General features: G+C 48.5%; 1 protein-coding gene across 1 annotated transcript in view; it reads right to left on the bottom strand.

Moving 5' to 3' along the window:
• Window positions 1-24,167, bottom strand: part of CPLANE1 (ciliogenesis and planar polarity effector complex subunit 1) — a 2,360,818-nt gene that overhangs the window by 2,192,168 nt on the left and 144,483 nt on the right. Inside the window, exon 4 of the mRNA XM_086960545.1 lies at window positions 9,179-9,298. Within this exon, the coding sequence (XP_086816671.1) occupies window positions 9,179-9,298 (120 nt within the window). The remainder of the gene's footprint in view (window positions 1-9,178; window positions 9,299-24,167) is intronic.

Below are 24,167 nucleotides of genomic sequence, written 5' to 3' on the forward strand. Positions count from 1 at the left end.
AAGGCAAAGGGACAGAATAGTCCCTCTATGTGATGGATAGAGAAGCATGGTGTGTCTCTATGTTCGCATCCAGTCCCCTGACGGCAAAAAAGAGAAAAAAAAGCAAGAGAAACAGAAAGTAGAAGCGATTGCCATAATCAGAGAAGAACATGACGTCCCTGGCTCCTACATTCCTATTCTATACATACCCAATTCCCCTGCGTTATATCATAAATAAGAAACAGCAAATTAACGAAGAACAAAGACAATTAGGAGGCCTCCCTGGATAATGAAAGCCTATTCCATCAGAGATAGAAAATACTGTATAGGGAATGGGTGTGTATGATTATATTTATAGCTGTATTAAACTATCTATCAATTACATAGAAGCCAGGTGCTTCTTAGCCCTACTATCAGACGTAAGAAGCTGGGTTTTCTCCTTATAGATGACCTTAAGCTTGGCAGGATTAAGCAGAAATGCCTGTGCCCCTTTGGCCTGAAAGAGAGGTATGAGATGGCGCAATTGCCATCTCTGCTGTACTGTCACCTGACAATAATCAGGTCTCACAAAAAATTCTATCCCTTTCCCCTTCCGCTTTCGATCAGGCCTAGCTGTTACATTCCTTACCTTAGAATAGATACCCCAGCAATACCAACCCCGGTGGTGGGTCTGCGGACCAAAATCACACCAGAAAGTCCTGGAGAACATAACGGCCGAAAAAGCCATCTCTCCGGACTTGGCTGTCCAGGCAGTAGTGTTTAGCAAACGTGTGCAGCGAGGCCAACGTAGCTGCCTGGCAGATGTCCTGAAAGGGGACTCCCGACCCAGGGCAGTAGTAGCCGCCGTGGCCCGAGTGAAATGGGCCCTCAGCCCAACAGGGGGCTCTTTTTTAGCCAATGAGTAACAGACCTTGATGCACAACACGATCCACCGAGAGATGGTCCGTTTGTGCACCGCCCGTCACTTCTTCGCGACCACGTAACCAACAAAGAGCTGGTCATCCACCCGGAACTGGCGTGTGTGATCAAGGTAGAAGGAGAGCGCACGTTTTTGGGTCCAGACGGTGGAGCCTCTCTTCCTCTTTTGAGGGATGCGGAGGTGGAAATAAGGTGAGCAAGGTGATGGACTGCCCGATGTGAAAGGTTGTAACCACCTTAGGCAGGAAAGAAGGATGCGTTCTTAAGACAACTTTGTTCGGATGGACAGAAAGGAAAGGAGTCTTAGAGGATAGAGCCTGGAGCTCACTCACTCTCCTGGCAGAGGTGATGGCAACCAGGAATGCAGTCTTGAGAGTCACAAGACGAATAGGGCAATTGTGAAGTGGCTCGAAAGGAGCGCACATCACATAGGTGAGAACAAGGTTTAAGTCCCACTGAGGCATCACGAAAGGAACAGGAGGAAACATGTGCGTGATACCCTTCAAGAATCTATTGACAGCAGGGGACTTGAAACGAGAGGGCTGAACAGGAAGCCTGAAGAAGGCAGAAATGGCAGAGAGGTAGCCCTTAAGAGTGCCCAGAGCAGAGCCCTGCTGGGCAAGAGAAAGAAGGAAGAGGAGAACCTCTGAAAGGGGGCAGAGAGAGGATCCAGAGGCTTTGCTGTGCAACATGCCACAAATATGTTCCGATTTTGTGGAGGGACGACTGGCTGCCAGAATCACATCACAGACTTCAGGAGGCAAGTCAAATGGCCTCAACTGCCACCGCTCAATCTCCACGCATGGAGGTGGAGGCTGGACAGGTTCGGGTGGAGGACCGTCCCCTGCTGCTGCGACAGAAGGTCCTCCTGAAAAGGCAGACGAATCGAGAGATCGACTGACATGCTGAGTAGCTCGGGATACCACTATCTTTGTGCCCAGTCCGGAGCCACAAGGATGACTTGGGCCCGGCCTCGCCTGATCTTCTTCAGCACTCTGGGCAGAAGTGGTATAGGTGGAAAGGCATACAACAGACCTCAGCTCCACTCGCGACGAAAAGTGTCGCCGAGCGAGTGCCGCCTTAGAAATTCCAACGCGCAGAACTGATGACATTGCACGTTCTCTTCGGTGGCGAATAGTTCCAACCAAGGATCTCCCCTCTGCTGAAAGAGACCTTGCGCCACGTCAGAGTTTAGACGCCATTCGTGATCAGTCATGCACTGGCGGCTGAGTTCGTCCACCCTGGCGTTCAGGGAATTTGCCAGATGTTGAACCACCAGAGTGACACCCTGGTATGTCAGCCATGTCCAGAGGCGCAGAGCCTCTTGACAAAGGGTCCACGATCCCACCCCGCCCTGTTTGTTGCAGTACCACATGGCGGTGGTGTGGTCCGTGAACACCTGCACTACACTTCCCCGGACAGAGGGAAAGAATGCTTTCAGTGCAAGTCGGATCTCCCGCTGCTCCAGAAGGTTGATGTGGAGCCGGGACTCCGCCAGAGACCAGAGTCCTCTGATCTCCCTCTCTCCCATGTGGCCTCCCCATCCCAGGAGAGATGCATCTGTCACTACTACGTGCGCCGGTTGGGGAAGGGAGAGAGATCTGCCACTGACCCAAAAGCGGTTCTTGAGCCACCACTGCAACTGCTTCGCAGTGCCCTCCGAGATCCGGACGCAATCGGACAGGTTGCCCTGATGCTATGCCCACTGAAACTTCAGGTCCCACTGCTGACCCCGGATCCGTCACCGAGCGTGAAGCACCAGAAGAATGTAGGAGGCCATCAGCCCCAGGAGCCGCAGCGTCAACCTGACCGAGTCTCGGGATAAAGGCTGAAAGTCCGGAATCAGAGCCTGAATATCCCGAACCCGCTGATCGGGGGGAAAAACCCGAAACTGCGCTGAGTCCAGAACCGCTCCGATGAAAAGGAGCTTCTGAGAGGGGCACAAGTGTGACTTCGGCACGTTGATGGAGAACCCCCGTGAGTGAAGGAGGTCGGGCGTGGTCTGGAGGTGGGAGACGACTGCTTGGGGCGAGCCCGCCTTCAACAACCAGTCGTCGAGATGGGGAAGACTGAACCCCCTAATCAGCGCAGATGAGCTGGGAAACCGCCATCACTTTAGTGAACACCCGTGGGGCACTGGTAAGGCCGAAGGGGAGCACGGTAAACTGAAAGTGCTCGTGGCCTACCGTGAACCGCAGGTAACGCCGGTGGGCCTGCAGGACGGGGATGTGGATATATGCGTCCTGCAAGTCCAGTCTTCTGGCTCCAGGGCAGCTAGGACTTGAGCCAAAGTCAGCATCTTGAACTTCTCCTTCCGGAGGAAGCCGTTGACGCTCCTTAGATCCAAGATAGGGCGTAGGCTCCCTTTGCCCTTCTTGGGTACCAGAAAGTAGTGGGAATAACAACCACGTCCTACTTCTGGCCCAGGAACGCGTTCGACGGCCCCCTTGGCCAAGAGGGCCATAACTTCCTCCTGCAGAAGTTGCAAGTGATCCCCCGACATGCGGTGGTACTGCAGTGGCATGGATGGAGGGATCGCATCGAAGGGGAGGGAGTAGCCCCTTTGGACGATTTGCATCACCCACCTGTCCGATGTGATAGAGCGCCAGTGGAGAAGGTGATGGCGAACCCTGCCCCCCACTGGCGTTGAATGGGCCCGAAAACTCGGACTAGGAGGATTTTGAGGCAGATGCGGGGGCAGGTGTGGACTGGCCTTGCCTGTGTCTCCCGGCACCGCCACGGCGGTTACCACATCCGCGACCGCGTTGAGGTGGGTTCTGCGGCCTGTGGTTAGTTGGACGTGAGGGGGCGCCCCTTCCTTGGCCATGAAAGGGGCGGAAGTCTGCTGGCGTTGGCCGAGGCCCAAGGACTTAGCCTTAGCCCTGGAGTCCTTAAAACGTTCCAGCGCGCTGTCCGCCTTGTCGCCAAAAAGGCGACGGCCATCAAAGGGCATGTCTATAAGGGATGCTTGTACATCGCCTGAACAGTTGGCGGACCTCAGCCAGGCGTGGCGGCGAACTGCCATCATCATTGCAATCGCCCTACCAAGCGAGTCTGTGATATACAGCCCACACCGGATGGAATATCGGGCTGCGTCCCTTCCCTCCACGAGGGCCTGGGTCAGCTTTGCCTGGACCTTCACCGGGCATTGCGGCAGCACTTCCGCAACCGTATCCCAACAAGAGTGGGAGTAACGGCCCAAAAGGCAGGCGGTGTTGACAGACCGCAACCCCAAACTCAGTGAGAACAGCTTCTTACCAAACTGGTCGTACCTCTTGGATTCCCGATCGGGACGGGCGGTCGGGAATCTGGTCTGGGAGGTTGCGGCTTGGATCACCAGGCTCTCAGGGGTGGGGTGAACGGACAGGAAATTGGGGTCGCCCGGAGCTGGGCGGTGGGGTCGGGCCCCGTTCCGATCCACAGGGAGGCCTGGGGAGGGCTTGGACCAGGTGCCCAACAGAACGTCAGTGAGGGCCTCGTTGAACGGCAGGAGTGGCTCCGAGGAGCTTGTCTGCGCTTTGAGTACCTCAGTGAGGAGGTTAGTCCTCACGGCTGCGACTGGGAGCTCAAGAGCCAAGGACTTGGCTGCCCGAGTCAACACCACGCTGTATGCAGCCCCCTCCTCCGTAGCCACGGAAGGAGGAGACACAAAACCAGGTCGGGCGAGGTGTCCAGGCCACTGGCCTCCCCAAGTTCGTCCGCCCAGTCCTGACTCAATTGGCACTGCAGTGCCAGAGGATCCTCAGGCCCTTCCCAATCCCCCTCGTCCTCCATCTCCTGAAAGTCAGAAAGAAAGGATGGAGCCGGATCTTCGGTGAAGGGCTCACCTATCGGCGTCAAAGACAGCGACGGGCGGCGCCGGTCCGACGCCGGATCCGGACCGGGGCGGGGATCGGGGATGACGACGCCCGAGGACGGCGCCGGGGGTGACACCCTTAGTGACGACGTCGGCGGAGGGGTCGTAAGGTCGACCGGCGTCGATACGAATCCAGGCCTGGATCCTGAGGAGCCCTGCGGCGTTGGGACCGAAGTCGCCGACGGCGCAGGGGCCGAAGCACCCGACGGCGCCGGGGCTGAGGCCCCCAGCCCGCTTGGGTTCCCAGGCGGGTCCGCGGGGCCCGAAGGCACCTCGACGGGGTACCGACGGAGGGAAGTGCGACCTCATGGCCATGAGGAAGGCGCTGATCTCCTCTGGCGTCACGTTCAGCCCAGGGACCGGCGGGTGTGGAGCTGGACGTGGCGCCTGCTGCTCCAGTGGAGCTGCGTGGGCGGTGTCGCCCGAACCCCCAGCCGCATCGCGTGAGCGTCGGGGGGAGTCAGAAGAGCGATGTCGCTTCTTTGACTTCTTGTGCCTCAGCTTACCTGAGGACTTCGAACCAGACGAGTGGTATCGACTCGCCGAGCTATGATGACTGTGGCCCCGCGACCGGTCCCTCGACCTCCACCTGGATTGGGACATTGAGCTGCGCGCGGCCGACTGCCGGATCTCAAGTCGCTTACGGGACTGCTCCCACCTAGCTTTCGATGTCAAGGCCCGGCAGTCGGGGCACGACTTGTCATCATAGTTGGCCCCGAGGCAACAAAGGCACCGACGGTGGGGGTCGGTAACCGACATCAGTCGGTTACAGTCATAACAGGGCTTGAACCCGGGCATCCCTATCAGCACCGGAGTCGATTAACGATTCGAGAAGATCCAAAACAGATCGAAAAAAAGTTTGTCAAAAAGTGACTAAGGAGTACTGCTCTTCCGGATCTGCGCTTGCTGGCGCGGAAAAAAGAAGAACTGACGTCAGCGCGTGAGGGCGGCGTCTAAGTACTCTGACGACGTCATCCCGGCGACCACGACGCCGGCGACGGACGCGGAGCCGCAGACGACGCCTACCGACGCGCAGGGGTACTGCTACGCAAAACTTCCTGGATCCAGTCTGACGCCTGGGGATATTTTAAGGTAAGGAATCTAACACTAACCTGTTTCTTTCCGATTGGCTTTATACAGGTTTGAATAACATGTCAATGTCCAAGATGGCTCCATATGGCCATTGCCAGACTGGACAAGCTTAATGAAACATGGGACTTAGTCCTGGTAGACTTTGAAAAGGTGCTTGATACAATACAATGCCATTGATATTTCAAGCCCTCCAAAAAGGATAGGTTACTTAACTGTAATCCTAGTTCTCTTCAAGGGGTATCCTTATCAATGTCATAAGCACTGAATATTCCATTCCATGCGCAGGGACCCCGGAAATGAAATAAAAAAAAAATATATATATATATATATATATATATATATGCGGGTTGGCTTCTTAGGTTGAAGGATTAACAGTGGGGACTCGAGGGGCATCTTTAACATCTTTTATTGGGACTTCTGCAACGTTGTGCACAGTACCGAGCTACCCGCACACATCTTGGACAATTCTGAGTATGACCCCTGGCAGCGCTTACCTGGGTATGAATGGTGCATCCTGGGCTTTTGAGTCCTGGATCGACCAAGGACCTGTGCAATCTAGTGAATTCACCTGCGGAGGGGCGGAGCGAACATTGCACCAATCGGCATGTAGCAAGGTACATTTACATGCAGAACGCCAGCAATTCCCGAAGACACACCACAGCGCTGACGAAGGCCTGATGAGGCCGAAATGCATTCGCCAAACTTGAGAAATAAAAGTATCGCCTCTAATCCCTTTGTGGCTTCTGCTTCTTTCGTTGGGAGAAGTTGTCCGGTATATGTTTCACGCGCTTTCCAGAGGCGCGCTACAGAGACCCATCCTTCACAAGTGGCCTGGAGGTTCTGGTTCCTGCTTCGTCTAGATGTTTGTTCTCCTTCAAGTAATTGAAAACGCCAGGCTCACCTACTAGCACGAGTGGAACTGTAACGGTGCAATGTGGTTATTAACCTCAGCTTGGGCAGGTTGGCTTCTTCCTGCCCGTGTTCGATTGAAACTCGAGCTTTAGGTTGAAGGATTAACAGTGGGGACTCGAGGGGCATCTTTAACATCTTTTATTGGGACTTCTGCAACGTTGTGCATAGTACCGAGCTACCCGCACACATCTTGGACAATTCAGAGTATGACCCCTGGCAGCACTTACCTGGGTATGAATGGTGCATCCTGGGTGTTTGAGTCCTGGATCGACCAAGGACCTGTGCAATCTAGTGAATTCACCTGCGGAGGGGCGGAGTGAACATTGCACCAATCGGCATGTAGCAAGGTACATTTACATGCAGAACGCCAGCAATTCCCGAAGACACACCACGGCGCTGACGAAGGCCTGATGAGGCCGAAATGCATTCGCCAAACTTGAGAAATAAAGGTGTCGCCTCTAATCCCCTTGTGGCTTCTGCTTCTTTCATTGGGAGGAGTTGTCCGATATATATATATATATATATATATATATATATACATACATATATCATTTTTTCACCTATCACTGCAGCCCCTATAAAAGAGGCTAAACAATATAGCAATAAATAACTGCTTTTGCATTCATATATTATAGAATATAGACCACAGGAGGGCAAGCATTACTTGAACTCTTTTTAATGAGTAGACTCAAAATAATCTGCATAGGAGCAAGCATTGTTAGCCTATACGCTGTATTGAAAACCAATAGCATTGAAAATGAAAGCAATTTTAACCCAAAAAACTGGCACTGTGCCTTAAGGCAGTCATGACCCCCAGCTTCCCATCATGCCACAGGGGTGACAGTTAGGTTAGTTGTTCTTTCTGGCACCTTCAGTCAGGACGCTAGAATTCACAGCTCTGACTTTTTGGACTTTTTGTCAAATAGTTCTCTACTTTTTTGTGGTTTTCTATTGATGAGGATCCGCAGGAAGAGAAATGAACTTTATTTCTTACCTACACCAAAATCCTGTGCAAACCCCTATGGGGCCAGGTCAGGATTAATGGGGTTGTCAGACCCCATTTGGTTGGATAGTGGGACAAACAGAGGTTACTGGTCCATGGTCGGGGTTGGGGCTATTTATCACCAATATCCCAGGATCCTTCCTACTATGTTTCTGGAAACTGGGCCAAGTAAGAACCCATGAGCACTTCACTCTGTGACAGTAGTAGCAAACTGTGACAGGTTTCTCAGGGAGGTAGTACGGGGGTCATAAAGCTTGGAACTCAATCACATAGCAACACAATCACTGATTGCTCCAATCAGAGATTACATTTTTTTAAAACTAAAGTACTTTAATACACTCAAAAATGAAATACTACAAACTATAATATGAAAGTATGAATATCCATTGGTGCAGGACGATTATACCCAGGGTTAAGGTACCCTTACCCTGACTAGGTGTAAAATATGGTATGGCAGACTACAAGCACAAACGCAGTACTGTCCTCTTTCAGAATTTGTGCGCTCCGTCTTACAGCCCTAGTCTTACAGCCCTAGTCAGAGTAAGTCAATCTCACAAGCTCTAGTACTTTTCACCTGCCAGATGTGGTCGGAGCCTGTAGTTCATGCCTGATCTCATTTACCTCTTCCAAGAAGAAGACACTCCAGCTGCAAGTTTGTCGCCACCCAGTCCTGTCTATGGAAACAGCATGTGTGAAGGCCGCTTCCTAGAGTCTGGCTAGCAGGAAGGCTACTGCATTACTGGCAATCTCTATTTCTTTACAGGCCCTCTCCCGCAAGCAGAGAGAATCGGGCAGACACAGAGGTCCTTGGGCCACGGAAGGCACTTCTAAGAGTAGCAGTGTAGTACGGATAGCACACAGAGATGGGACAGTGGCTTTGCTCACACAGATCCGGTCAGTTGTTCCAGTGGCGCATGCTGCTTTAGCCACACTTCATTACTTTGCAGGGGCACAGTCCACTTTGGGTAAAAATGTTCAAGGTCATAGTGAGCCCTTGCTCATGTAGACTGTGCCACAGTACAGGCCACCTGCAGAGTCACTATGGTACAGTCCGCTCAAGCTCATTTCAGTAGTGCCATAGTACAGCCACTTCAGAGTTACAGCGGGGTAATCTACTTCAGGCACTGTGGGAAAGTATTATTTGGGTTGACAAGTGTCCACCTCAAAGGATAAGGCCACCACCTGCTAGATGTCACCCAAATTAAATAAGATAGACATGTGCTCAATCCCTGGTAACGCGACACAGAGCAGTCAGGCTTTTATTTTAGTGACAATGTACTTTGAAAATGCAACCGAGGGATAATAATGAGGAAGTCTGAAATATTTTGTGCATAACTGTATGTAAATGCACAACTGCTGGTTTGTCAATTCTTCTCAATACTAATCAGCAGCAGTAGCGAGAAAAACAGGTTTCATACCGTCTGATGCTGCAATTTCATTACTAAGTTCTTCTGTTAAGGCTACTGTCTTCACAACATCTTGATCTTTGCTCCACAGAAATATTTCTCCGGAAGTAAGCGCTCCTGCCAACCAAGCACCTGAGAGAGAGCGAGACGATGGCAACAGTTAAAAAGGATTCTCGAAACATCAGTGCAGCATCATAACATTATATTGTGTAAATCTCTAACTTGACAAAAATATATACAAAATGCAGTGTCACTAAAATAAAGATAGGCATATATTTGAAATACATTTATTTTTTTTATAGTATGTAAATTGATTATCTAAGTACTCACTCCTCAAAAGAACTGGGTAAATGCAGTTTTAATTATCTGCGTAAGAGATATAAACTGACAAGCCCGTTTCACTGCTGCTCCATTGTATTGCCTCAGCTATACCTCGCTGACACCCCGCAACATCGCCCGGGTCAGGACTCTGAGAGCCACAGCACCTAGCGGCCGGCCGCCACCCACGTCATCACCAGTGCCAGGAGGCGCTTCAAAAAGCAATGCAGGCTCCCGCAGCGCGGGACATGTGTAATGTGGGTGGTTTGCCCCAAATAATGACAGGACACTTGTATTCAGTGGTTGCTTATTTAATGATAAAGTTTCCCTAAAGAGCGCCGAGCCAGTGCGCACTCGGTCTAATCTTTCGCGCCTCTGATTCCCCGATGCGCGCGCAGCCGCCAACATGGCCGCCGGCACGTCACGTAACAGCGTGACGTGCAACTACTAGAGCGCTACACCACATATCTCCCCTTTTTCCAAACAATGAAACGTTTAACTTACAGTCCGCTGTCCATGTCAAAGTCTCGAAACCTTGTCGGTATCACCACTGCTCTTCCCCTCCGGGTCAGTCTTACCGGGGTGGACGGAGTCTCCTTCTCTTGAGTCTCTACGTCACCCCTTCCACTTCTAAGCGCAGCCGCGCCCTCGTCTTGTCTCCTCATGTTTCTTTCCTTTGCAGCTCCCTGGCTGCCGTCATCAGCTCTCTCCTCATGTTGTTCTCCTCTTCTCTCATCCAACTCCACATCCGCTTGCTCCTGCTCTACATTGCTTTCCTCCATGTCTTCTAGTTCTGCTCCACCTTGGCTCCATCGTAAAACTTTGTTGCATCTTGCCATGCGATCTTGAGACCACACGTTTCCGTCGCTTAACAGAGCCGCTCTGTCATACACCTCCTTGACCTGCATAGGTTTACTGTACTTGCTGTCTCCCTTTCTTTGTAGCGTTGCCAACTTTACTCGCACCCACTCGCCTTTTTCCAATTCTGTCTTTTTTACATTTCTGCGGTTGTTGTAGTGTCTCGCATAGATGGCCTGTGCCTTTTCCAAATTGGCTTGCACCACTGCTGGAGACCATTTGCTCGTTATGGTTTTCTCCTTCCATACGCGGTTGTCCCGAGTGAATGGTTCACGACCCCTCAGTATTTGGAAGGGGCTATATCCTGTCCCTGTGGGGGTGATTCTGTACGCCCACACCATGTGCCATATCTCCTTTTCCCAGTCTTTGTTGCTGGAGATAGCGGCTTGCACTGACCCCATCACTACTCTATTAAATCGTTCTACCAGCCCATTTCCGGCCGGATGGTAGATAGAAGAATGTTTGGCTAGGATGCCATTCCTCTGCATTGCTCCATTTGTCAGAAGTGAATTAGGGTCCGTTATCACTCAGGATGGTCTTTGGGATACCCTCTCTCACGAAGGTGTCAGACAGGAACCTTATGATAGTCTCTGTGTCCATCGCCTCGTCCACTTTCACCTCTGGCCATTTCGAATATCTATCAATGAGGACCCACACATATTTCTGAACACCCTGTTCATCCAGAATCGGGCCCAGGATATCCACAGACAACTCTTCCCACAGATTCTGCGGGGGGTCAAATTTCCCTAATGCTGGGCGTAAAAGTTTGAGTGTCTTATCTGCTCCCTGGCACTGTAAGCAGTCTCTGACGTGTCTCTCAGCTCGTACGTCCATACCTGGCCACCAATAGTTTTGCTTGGTCCTCAACTTCATCTTACCAATCCCCAAGTGGCCTTCATGGAGCATGTTTAGTAGCTTGGGAATGATGTTTGCCGGGGGGATGACATTATCTCCCCTGTACACGAACACTCCTTGGTCGTCCATCGACAACTCTTCCCTGATCTCGTAGTATGGTTTTAGGTCCTCACTGGTCTGTCTCTTGTCCGGCCAGCCCTTCGTGATGTATAATTTCACCTCCTGTATGGTCTGGTCTTTGTCATAAGCTTCTTTCCACTCCTGATTGCTGATGACTCTCTCTTGGTCCTCCGTGAGTGCCACCAGCTCTTCCATCCCTGCTTGGTCTTCCTCATTCTGTTCCATGGCCGCTGCCCTGCTTAAGTAGTCTGCCACTCTGTTCCGGCTGCCTGGGATGTATTCTACATCGTATCTGAATTCTAGTAGTTTCAGGGTCATCTTCGAGATCCTGGGCGTAGCACTGGCATGTCCGCTGGATGTTAATACCTTCAGTAAGGGCTTGTGATCCGTTTTCAACTGGAACCGTGTGCCCCACAGGAATTGCCTGAACCTTGTCATTGCCCACACGACTGCCAGCATCTCTTTTTCTATGACGCTGTATTTCTTCTCCGTGTCGCTCAGTGTGCGGAATGCAAAGCTGAGTGTCTCCATCCTTCCTTGTCCACTGTCCTGCATCAGTACAGCACCCAGCCCCTTATCGCTGGCATCGGTTGTAAGCACCGTCTTTCCCTGAGGGTCGTATCCCTGGAGTGGTACTGCTCCTACCACCTCCCTTTTGATGACCTCGAATTCACCTTGGGCTTCCTCCGTCCAACGAAACACAGTACTTTCTCTTGTCAGCTGCCTCATGTGATTTGTTTTGGTGGCGAAGTGCTGCACAAATTTACTGTAGTATTCCGCCATACCCAAAAATGACCTGACCTCCTCTTTGTTGGTGGGTGGTGGCGCTTCACAAATTGCCTTTACATTCTCCGCTTTTGGAGTGACTCCTCGCACCCCAATCTCGTGCCCTAGGTAGGTCACCGACTCCATGCCTATCCGGCACTTGGCCCATTCTGCTGTGAGGCCCTTAACATCTAGGATCTTCAGTACTTTGTTGAGTTTCGCGTCGTGGTCTGGTTTGTCTCGCCCCATTACCAGGATGTTGTCCTGAAAATACTGGATGCCATCCATGTTTTTTAACAGTTGGTGCATCAGTTTCCGAAACACCGCAGCCGCTGAGGCCAATCCGAACGGCATGCGGCAGAACTGATAACACCCAAATGGAGTGATGAAGGATGTTAATTTCCTGCTCTCTGGGTGTAATGCAATTTGATGGTAAGCTGAGGTCAAGTCTATGGTGGAGTACCACTTGATTCCTCTGGTCTTGGCCAACATTTCTTCAATTCTAGGTAATGGGAACTTCTCCACCACAATGTTCTTTTTCAATTCGCGCAGGTCGACACATAGCCTGACTTTCCCGCTGGGTTTCATGACTACTACCAATGGTGCGAGCCACTCCGCGCACGTGATTGGTTCGATGATCCCCTTTTTTTCTAAGTCCTGTAGCTCTTCCTGTACTGCTTCTCTCACTGCTAGGGGTACATTTCTCACCTTATGGGCGACTGGTACGGCCTCCTCTTTCAGGACTATCTTGTGTGAGAATTTCTCCAGCCTTCCCACCGTGCCTCAGAATACTTTGGGGTACTCTCTCTTCCATTTGTCCAGATCTAGCCAGACTTCAAGTTCGGTGAGCAGTATCTGCTCTTTTCCACCTGGATCCAGTTTGATGCCCAAGTCGCCTTGGTCCAGCCATCCTAACACCGAAGGCCCCTTCTCCGATATGTATAGCTTGCAGAATGCAGAGCGGCCTCTGAACTCAAATTTTAAGGGTCTGAATCTGGCCATGGGAATGCGGTCCCCGTTATATGTGACTGGTCGGATGTCCAGTTTTTCCAATTCCGGGCCTAAATATGGCTTGAAAATTTCATTCCACACGGCTCTCTGGACGATGGTGTAGGGCGAGCCTGTATCTGCCACTACGCTTATCGGTACTCCCCTATAGTCATTTCTAGTACAGGTTTAGTCGTTCTTCTGCCATCCACACTTAACACTTGGTCGTATATGCAAAGTACGGTGACGACGTCCCCCTCTGTGCCTTCCTCTTAATCTTCACAATCTTTTTTTTAAAATAAATTTATTTTTATTGTTGCATCAGTAAGAATAGACAACGAGTTAGTCAGGAGCCGGCAGGGCGTCAACATTCCGCCTCTGTCCGTTGTTTGCGCAACTTTTTGGTTCCACAAGTCTTAGGTTGGCAAACATAACCACAACATGAACATAGTAACAACCCATCAAAAAGCAGCTTACACCCCCTTCCCCCCCCCCCACTCCACAGGACCCACCACGCTTCCTCCAAATCAAGGCTTTCTGTCATCCCCCTTACAATAGCGTGGTTAGTCGATCCTCACATGGCCCACACTGTAACTTCTAACAAGGCAGTTGAGTCCTGGACCCTCCCGTTTCCCAGTCCTCTCCCTCATTGGCCCCCCTCCAATCCATGATATTGCCTCCATTTTGCCCACACTCTCTGAACTTTTTGGGGCATCCCCTGGCTTTATAAGTCACTCTTTCTGCGGCCATATACAGGTCCAGGCCCCTCCTCCACTCCTCAATGTCTGGCCTTTCCGCCGCACCCCAATATTTTGCGATGTCCCTTTTCGCCACCACCAATGCTAGCACCAAGAAAATAAGCAGGGGGCGTGGCAGGTCCACCTCGGTTGTCATGCCCAATAACAGCAATTTGGGGTCGCGTGTCAAAGTCACTCCCAGGACCTCATCTAGCTCAGTGAATATGTGCCCCCAATATGTTTGTATAGTGTCACATGCCCATATCGTGTGGAAAAAATCTCCTCGTTGGTGGTGGCACCTAAGGCATGTCGGGTCTGTTATTCTCCCTATTTTAAGGAGGCGCACCCTGATCTTCACAATCTTGGTCTATGTATTTTACCATGCTTTTGGAAGATTTCCTGCGGCATACCTTCTCGTAATGGCCCACAATGCCACAGTACATACATTTGGCACGGAACGCTGGGCACTTCCTATCGTGCGCTTCGTGGGACCAGCTTCCACATCTGTAGCACGATTTCTTGCTGCTCCGCATCTGCTTTCCTGGTGGGCCCGGGTTGCCTTGCCATCTGTTGGGTCCCTTCGATGATGACCCTTTGTACTTGTAGTCTCTGCGGGGCTCTTCATCATCGACTTTGTTCACCATGGTGCTGGGCGCCGTCTCCTTCTTCGTCGCTTCTGCGCACCTGCGCGCCAATTCTGCCCTCTTGACTTTTACCATCACCTCCTTCAGCGTGGTTTCTCCGCTGGCCCACAGTGTGTCCTGTACTGCCGTGCTCGTGGTGTGCATCACTATCTGGTCTTTGATGAATTCTTCTTCGAAAGTGTCATATTTGCATGTGACCGCCAGTTTCTTCAGAGCCGCCACGTATTACTCTACCGACTCTCCTGGACGTTGTTTCCGTTGCTGGAAGTTGTATCTATCTACCGATACACACACTGCAGGCCTGCAGTGTTCGTTCAAATCGTCAATGGCATGGGCATACACATCATCATCTGTGCTTCCTCGTTGTTTGGGCACTAAACTCTTGTAAATTCTGAGTCCTTCTGGGCCTAGGTTAAGTAGTAGGATGCGCTTCTTCCACTTGCTGTTGAACTTTTCTTCATTTTCATCCTCAAGTACTTCTATGAAGTTGTCAATGTAGTCCCTCCAATCTTCCCACTTCATGAGTGGCTCTCCTGGTTTGGGCAGGAACTGCACTGGTGCTGTTGCATATCCCGCTTGCGTACTCATCTTCTCACTCTTGACCGTGGGTGACGTGCCGCTGTGGCTCCTGGGACTGCCTGGCGTGCTGTCCGACTCCTGTTTCTCGGCCGGTAATTGGGGACTTTCTGTGTTTGCCCCCTTGTTCTCTCCTGAGGTAGCCAGCGCTGTTACCTTGTCGCCGGTTGGCAGTGCTATGGGGTGCCCTTGTCACTGGCTCCACTTGGGTTCGTTCGCCCTTCCTCCCACGTGCTTGTCTTGTTCCCTTTAAGCTGGGGTGGGCTCTGCCGCGCTCTTTAGGGTGAGGAGCTGCGTGGGGTGGCTTACTTGTCCGTCCACGGCTGGTTGCTCCCCTTGGTTGCTTGGGTCGACTGCTCTGCTCCTTGTTCTGGATGCTTGAGTAACGGGTGCTTTTTCCCAAGGTGGTTTCCTTTGTCGTTTTTCTTAATATATTATTTCCTTTCATGTGCCTGTGTTCAGCATCCCACCCTCGTCGCCATTGTAATGTGGGTGGTTTGCCCCAAATAATGACAGGACACTTGTATTCAGTGATTGCTTATTTAATTATAAAGTTTCCCTAAAGAGCGCCGAGCCGGTGCGCACTCGGTCTAATCTTTCGCGCCTCTGATTCCCCAATGCGCGCGCAGCCGCTAACATGGCCGCCGGCACGTCACGTCACGGCGTGACGTGCAACTACTAGAGCGCTACACCACAACATGCGTATCATTGACCGGAGGAGGCTTGGCTGGGCTACCCCCCCCCCCCCCCCCCCCCCCCAACGCCTGGTATTTGGACATCTTACATCACTCACCTTCACAGATGGTAAAACAGAAGGTGAAATCAAACGACCCAGGGGCCGAAATCACCAACACGCCATACTCATTTCTCTTAAAAGCGGCGGATGTACTTTCAAAAGAGATTGAGATTACAGAATGGCGCCTCTCGCTTGAGGAGGTGAGATCCTGTTTGGGACTATCTGGACCTGGCTCTTTACTAACTAGCCCAACCCCCGCTGTACCTGTTGGGACTATACCTGCCTCTGACACTGCAGTAGAAGTCCAATCTCAAACTCAAGGCAGCCCTTCATCTGAACCGCCGGGCAAAAAGAGAAGGGGAGGGTGAAGAAGACCACTGCCCCTAAGATTGCGAGACCTTTTGATCGAAACACAGAGCACCCTTCCCAGTCCAGCCTGAGGGTTGCACCGCTAAAAACAGACGATCTATGCAGGAAGTTGGGACGTTCTTTCTCTCTACTTTTGCAACCCCTTTTAATAAGACTAGAAAAAATAGAGGAATCTGTGTCTCTGTTGTATAACAGTCTTTCAGTCTCTGGCGGGGGGTTGGGGGAGGAGGTGGGAAAGGCACATACAACTAGCTCTGATTACTGTAATCCTCAATTGTCTAGCGCAACTCATTTGCCCCCTCCCAATGATTTGGCTATGGATCTTGTACCAATACTAGCTATATCGAAGCCACCCACTGATAGTCATTACCCTGCTAAGAAAATTGACCTTTCTTCGAGGAGGTTGGAGCAGAGGTGTCTTTCTTAGCCTTCACATTCTTCAAATATGCGCCCTCCCCAGCGTACTTCCTCAACTTCATAGGCAACTTAGATTTATTAGGGGGCTGCTGCTGTTAACGCTCAATCATTTGCAAATAATGTTAGCCCAGGCAGCGCTAGTACAGGCACTCATCATAGGTGGTATACTATTAATCAACCATTTGCTAAAGCCAAGGTAGGTGTAGTTATAGATCTCCCTCCAGCAGACTGTCTCTTTGTTATAGTATTTGCAAATGTCCCAGAACTAAAACTGGACCAGCAAGAAACCACAGAGCAGCGAATCCATAAAGCCCAGCACTGGCTTTTTAAGCACACAGGGGACGGATTTAATCTGTATCAACATCTTTTTATGAATAGGAGAGGAAACTGGGTAGGAAGAGGCCCAAAAAATATAGGAGGGGATTGCATCACTATTAATTTCAACAATCAGTATATGGTAGGCAAACTCTTAAGAATACTGCCAAGCACCCCTCTCTCTACTCTGAAATGTGTGCACTTCCGCTGGGTTATTTTTACAAACCTTGTAGATCATTTCAACCTTCACATTATAGAGTAAACAATTCCCATCCACATTATCGTCCATCTAGTTTGTATCTCCCACAATCTACTTCATCTCTACCCCTTAGTAACAGATGCACTTTACTGGAGGATGCGGTTGAATGTAATTGACTTGCTGGTCGTTGTTTAACATCTAACGATCATTATGTAGTCTCACCTAATGGGATAGCTCCAATTCCCTCCTCCCTTCCAACTCCTCAATTAAATCCAAGCTCACGGCTAGATAGCCCAACTCTGTTCCAGTGTTCAATTCTCGCAGAGAACCCTTCGGAGTTCGCTGCAGCTATTTCCTGGAACATTACAGGTTATAATAAATAAAAAAAAGTCTAATTTGGATTGGCTATCCTTGCTGATGGGTTATGATATTTTGTGTTTTCAGGAGCCTTGGGAAATTGATCATATTTATTTTAATGGGTTTCGCTCATTTCATACACCAGCTATACCTTCAGCTGCTGGTCGCCCAAAGGGAGGCTTATTAGCATTACTTTCTAACACTCTTCCCTTAACGGTTAAAACATTTTGAACACGTCACCATATTATCACAATATCCTTTTTGAGGTCCATAAAGATAGATCTTGGATTCTCATACATTTTTATTATAATAATTTGGGGGTCAATCAAGCAATGATTCTGGACCCTTTGGGAAAAGATATCGCCAATCTGGAGAAAGCAAGTCATAAACCTTGTGACATAATCTGGCTAGGCGATTTTAACGTGCATCCTTGCAATAAAGTAAACTCAGCAGCAGGTGGGCTAGTAGATGAAAATGGGGATCCCTTTCCGCATTTCAGCCATAATGACTATGGTGAAGTCCTTAATAGGTAGCAAATCATAAACAACCTTGTAATGTTAAATACGTTGATACCATACCTGGACAGTTAAACTTCACTTTTTCTTCCCATTCCCACTTCTCAACTCGTCTAGGTTTTAGTTTCAGATCCCCTAAGGAAGTTCGTTATGCAATTTATGCTCAATTTGTATACTTTCAGTGATCATGCCGCAATCACGTTCCTCATTCCATCCTTACAAAAAAAGGAATCCTGCGTTACCCTCCCCATTAAACAGTGATTGCCAGGGAAAATGGGATCGTTTTGAAGTGGGAAAGAGTCGACTCTGAAGTTTGTTGGGAATGTAGTCTCCAAGCAGGCATCAGAGATAATGACCTGTCTAGATCCAGTGACTGATAACGTCATAATATCTGCCTTTGAGCAAATGTTATTAGAAATCAAAAGTAATTTACTACGCTCCATATCTAATGGGCATCATAAGGGTCTTGCCTGGTTCGAAGATGAATGTACAAAGTCACTTAAAAAGCTTCATCTGGCTTTAAAGAAAAAACCAAGAGACCAGAATTTGGTGAAGCCTCTACGCCAGTCATATAAAAAAAGCAAGGCTAACGAGGCTAAAACTTTAAAAAGAGGAAATGGTGGGAAAGACTACAAAGGGCGGCCATATTAAATAGTTCACAGGATTTCTGGTCACTGATCAATGCCTCTTTTCTTAAAGATGAAAGGATATTGATGACGGATACTCATGTGGAAAAAAAAAAAAAAAAAAAAACGGTCCGGTCCTCGGATGCTTGATTCCGTTCTGGGAAGGACATGGCTTTTGTAGTTCGGACTGGACTGTTCCCATGGGGCACAGGGTCAGAGCTGATTTGCATATCGCCATTGTCTAACCCAGGGTGGTGTGGAGTGCAAAAAAACTATGGATTTGGGCCCAGATCTTTGGACTGGGGTGAATGTGTGACATTGATCCACATTCTGTCCATCACCTGTTTTGTTTGTGGATACTCATGTGGACCGGGAGGCGTGGGTTTCACATTTTGAAGGACTGGTGGCTTTCAGGAGGTAACTGTTCAGTCCCCCTCTCTAGTACCATTTAAATCAGGACATACTCTTTACTCTGGAAGAAACAAGATATGCTGTTAACCAGTGTAAAAGATCGAAGGCACCTGGACCATTGACTTCTTTTAATATAATCAAGATATCTGTTCCCCGCTTCTTACGAATGTTTTTAACACAATTGCCCGAAAAGGTGCACCGTCTTCATGGAAGATGACTGTAAATCTACCCATTATCAAAAACGGGGGAAAAGCAGTACCAAAAAATTATAGGCCTGTATCTTTATTAGATTCAACTTCTAAACTAATGGGCCGGCTACTTTTAAACAGGGAACGAGGAAAAGAACGTAACAATCCCTTGCCAATACGGCTTCAGAAAAGGAAAGGGCACTGTGGACCAGTGTTTAACTGTAAACCTAATAATAGCCAAATACACGGGGGCTAAGAATGGTCATTTATACCTTGCCTTCATGGATCTGTCGGCAGATTTTGACTGTGTGGCACAGTCTAGGCTCTGGCAGATCATGGAGGCAATGGGAATGGAGACTCAGATCATCAATGTAATTTGTGACCTGTATGCTGGAGCCACAGCCTGTGTTCGGTTTGGCAAGGGAGGAGAGTGCACAGACACTTTAAAATCGCTGGGGCTGTGAGGCAGGGGTGCGTCTTTGCTCCCTTTTTTATTTGCCATATACACGAACACCGAAGAATCCACATTGCTAGGGTCTACCACTGACGTTCCTTTTATTAATTCTCTTCCAGTCCCGATACTTTTCTATGCTAAAGACGCTGTGATCCTTGCACGCACAGGAAATATGCTGCGTCGACTAATGGAGGTGTACGCAAAATTCATGAACAACCTGGACCTGAAAATTAACAATACATATGACATCCTAATTGAGATTATTTTTCAGAACACAGTGCATGAGAGTCGCAAGTTATAGTTAATGTAGTATGGCGAGTAAAGTGAGAACACTTTGTGCGAAGGTGCGCAACTTATAGTATTTGAAAGTGATGTGTTAAGTTAAAAAGTAAGTTATAAGTACGTATGTAGGTAGGTGGGCGATATTTAGTAAGGTGAAGGTGGTGTGTAAATGAAAGTTTTAACTATAACATTAGAATTTCAAATTTTTTTGTAGTTTAAGTACGGTTTGCATGATAAAAAAAATTTCCTAACTATAACTATAACTTCTCTGTAATCTTTGTGTTTTCATGGACTTTGTGTTTTTTATGAAAATGTGTTTTAAATCGTAGAACTGAGTGGCATCTTTTTTAAGGTATTGTTTAATTGGTGTGCCGTACAGTTACATAAAGGAGAGTGTTGTACAGTTGAGCATCATAGAGTTGAATATTATATAGGGAAATTGAGTGCAGTGTAGTAGAATGAAGTCGGGTAGAGTGGAAAAGAACAAGTTACTTACCTTCGGTAACAATATATCTGTAAAAGACATATGTTAGTTATAGATCCTCACCTTAGAATTACCCCTAGGCTTCAGACTGGATCCAGAGAAATTTTTTCGTAGCAGTAGCCTTCCGCGTCAATAGGTGGCGTCGGTCGACTCTACGTTCGTCGTTGGGGTTGTGATCGTCGGAATGACGTCGCGGTATCTACTTAAGACGCGGTTCCTGAACGCTGATGTCAGTTCTTTACAACACATTCCACGACAGAAGCGCAAAGCCATGCAAGAAACTGACCACTGGTGCACAAAACTAGGGCCCTGAAAGGGAGTCCCTTGCTCTATAAGTCAGTTTGCAGAACGGGGAGGATGGTTGAGGCGGTAAGGAATCTATAACTAATATATTTCTCTTACAGATATATCATTATCGAAGGTAAGTAACTTGTTCATCTGAAAGAGACTATTAGTTATAGATTCCTTACCTTAGAATAGATACCCCAGCAATACCAACCTTGGAGGTGAGTCTGCGAACCAAGTTCACACCAGGAACTCCTGGAGTAATGAACGGCCAAGGAAGTCTCTCCGGACGTGAGTATCCAGGCAATAATGTCTAGTGAATGTGTGCTGCGATGCCGATGTGGCTGCCTGGCAGATGTCATTGAGAGAGACTCTGCGACCCAAAGGAGTAGTGGCTGCTGTCACCCTGGTGAAGTGTGAGAGCAATCCTACTGGAGGTTCCTTCTTCGCCAAGGAATAGCATACTTTGATGCAAAGAACGACCCACCAAGAGATAGTCCGTTTCTGCACGGCCGAACCTTTTTGGTGCAGACATAGCCAACAAAGAGTTGATCGTCCACCCGGAATTGCTTTGTATGATCCAAATAAAAGGCGAGCGCACGTTTTGGATCCAGACTGTGGAGTCTGTCTTCCTCTTTAGCAGGATGCAGGGGCGGGAAGAAGGTGGGCAAAATGAGTCTGTCCTATGTGGTAAGAGGTTACCACTTTGGGGAGAAAAGAAGGCTGAGTTCTGAGGACAACTTTGTCCGGATGAACAGCAAGGAAAGGAGGCTTAGAAGAAAGAGCCTTAAGCTCACCCACCCTGCGAGTAGAGGTGATGGCAATCAAAAAGGCAGTTTTCAGAGTTAAAAGTCTGAGAGGACAATTATGTAATGGCTCGAAGGGAGCACACATCAGGTAAGTCAGAACCAGATTCAAGTCCCACTGGGGCATTCCAAAAGGAAGAAAGAGATGAGCACCAGTTTCGTTACATGAGGACACATTCCTTTTTTGTTGGCATGGGGAGATTAACCAGCTTCCTCAGCTTCGAGGTCAATCACTCTAGCAGTTAGACCACATCCTCTCCTGAGAGACTGAGTTCATCCGCCCTGGCAGAGTTGAAAGCCAGGTGTTGAACCATCAGGGACATGGCGTTCAGGGAACCTGCCAGGTGATAAACCATCAGGGACATGCCCTGATGTTCCAGCCATGTCCAGGGGTGAAAGGCCTCTTGACATAGGGTCCACGACCCAACCCGCCCTGTTTGTTGCAGTACTACATGGCGGAGGTGTTGTCCGTGAACACCTGCACTCCTCTTCCCTTGACAGAAGGAAGTAATGCCTTCAGTGCAAGACAAATCGCCCGGAGCTCCAGAAGGTTGAAGGTTGATGTGGAGATCGGACTCGGGCGGAGACCAGAGGCCACCCCATCCTAGGAGTGACGCATCTGTCACCACCGTGAACTCTGGTTGGAGAAGGGAGAGGAATCAATGCAGATGATGTGCAGTGCCCTCCGAGATCTGGAAGCAATCTGAAAGATTCCCCATATGCTGTGCCCACTGGAACTTCAGGTCCCAATGCAGAGCCCACATGTGCTACCTGGCATGATCCACCAGCAGGATGCAGGAGACTATGTGTCCCAGCAACCTCAGAGTCATTCTTACTGAAATCTGGGATAGAGGCTGAAACATCGGCATCCTAGGCCAAATATCCCAGACCCAGGAGGATAAGCCCGAAACTGCGCTATATCCAGAACTGCTCAGATGAAAAGGAACTTCTGTGAGGGTGTCAGGTGTGAATTAGGCACATTGATCGTGAACCCCAGGAGGTGCGCCGTAGTCTGGAGGTGGGAGACCACAGCCTGGAGCAAGCCCGCCTTTAACAGCGAGTCGTCGAGATAGGGGAAGACTGGAACCCCTGATCTGCGCAGATGAGCTGCGACCACCGCCATCACTTTCGTGAATACCTGAGGGGCGCTGGTAAGGCCAAAGGGGCACACGGTAAACTGAAAATGCTCATGGCCTACCATGAACCGTAGGTAGCGCCAGTGGGCAGGCAGAACGGGGATGTGAAAATAAGCATCCTGCAGGTCCAACCCAACCATCCAGTCTCCAGGGTTGAGGGCAGACAGAACCTTAGCCAATGTCAACATTTTGAACTTCACTGAATCAAATGAGGACCCCCTGAAACTGCTAGGAGTTCCTAGGACAGGGAAATAATTCTTATAATAACAACATTCCTAGGCAACAGGTGACCTGGCAAAAATCAGGTCCTACACATAAAGAATGACAAATACAGACTCAGTGTACTACCATGAAGCTGTTAAAAACAATGCATTTTATTTATACAAATTTTAAAAGAAGTTCAACACTTTCTTTCATAATATCAGAATAATGACATAACAGCCAATATAACAGTACATAGACTCACAATAAATTCACATACATTATATCACAGCAAGTTAAAAAACAGAAAGACATGCATATTGACATAGTATAGAACATGGGTGGCAGAAAAACAGAAATATACCTGAACATCGCTACATTTGATGTTAAGGTATATTTCTGGTTTTCAGCTCTTGTATTGTATCGTTACAGTTTATCCATTGTTTTACTAGCGATTATATATGGTTATTATATATTTTTTAGATTCTTCTCAAGTGAAAAATCATCATTGTACTCTACCTTTCATATATCATTGATTTGGTGGACCCAGGGTCTCTGCAAGGTAACCTATGTCAATGAAACAAGAGATCCATCAAACTTTCCAAAGTTTTATATCTTGATCTATTCACAGGTGTTTTTGATTTATTTTTATTTCCAGTTCCATTTTTAGTTCTATCAGCCCCTTAAGATCCTGGCACGTACCCAGTTTTTACCTGGTACCCAGGTAATCGTTATTTTCCATATAGGGTCCTCCAAGAGCACTTATGTTTTATGCACATTAGTAATCCTATTGGGATCTTTCTTTCTTTTTCCCTTTCCCTATAAGATTCACAGCATGAGCTTGAACTTTTTATTTCAACTATCAGATGGCAAGTCTTGGATCTTTTAGGTTTCTCTCTTACCTTCTCCTTGGTGTTTAGACGTATAATATTTGACATTTGTTGTCTCTTTTGGATTTTTCTGTAAATATGGAGCACTTCGAATGCATTTACAGTGTACAGTATATTATCAGTTACAGACTCAGTGTACTGCATTGTGGTATATGTTTGATGTGATGTTATTTGATTTTTAACATGCAGAAATTCAAGTGGCTTCTCCTGAAGAAGACGCGTGTCACGCCGAAACACGGGTAGAAAATAACACCTCTATCTACAAAGTCTAGCCACCCATGGCCTATACCATCTCAATATGCATTTTTTTCTGTTTTTTAACTTGCTGTGATATAATGTATGTGAATTTATTGTGAGTCTATGTACTGTTATATTGGTTGTCATGTCATTATTCTGATATTATGAAAGTAAGTGTTGAACTTCTTTTAAAATTTGTATAAATAAAATGCATTGTTTTTAACAGCTTCATG

The sequence above is a fragment of the Lissotriton vulgaris genome, chromosome 3_1 (assembly GCF_964263255.1).
Source record: "Lissotriton vulgaris chromosome 3_1, aLisVul1.2, whole genome shotgun sequence".
NCBI classification, from domain to species: domain Eukaryota; kingdom Metazoa; phylum Chordata; class Amphibia; order Caudata; family Salamandridae; genus Lissotriton; species Lissotriton vulgaris.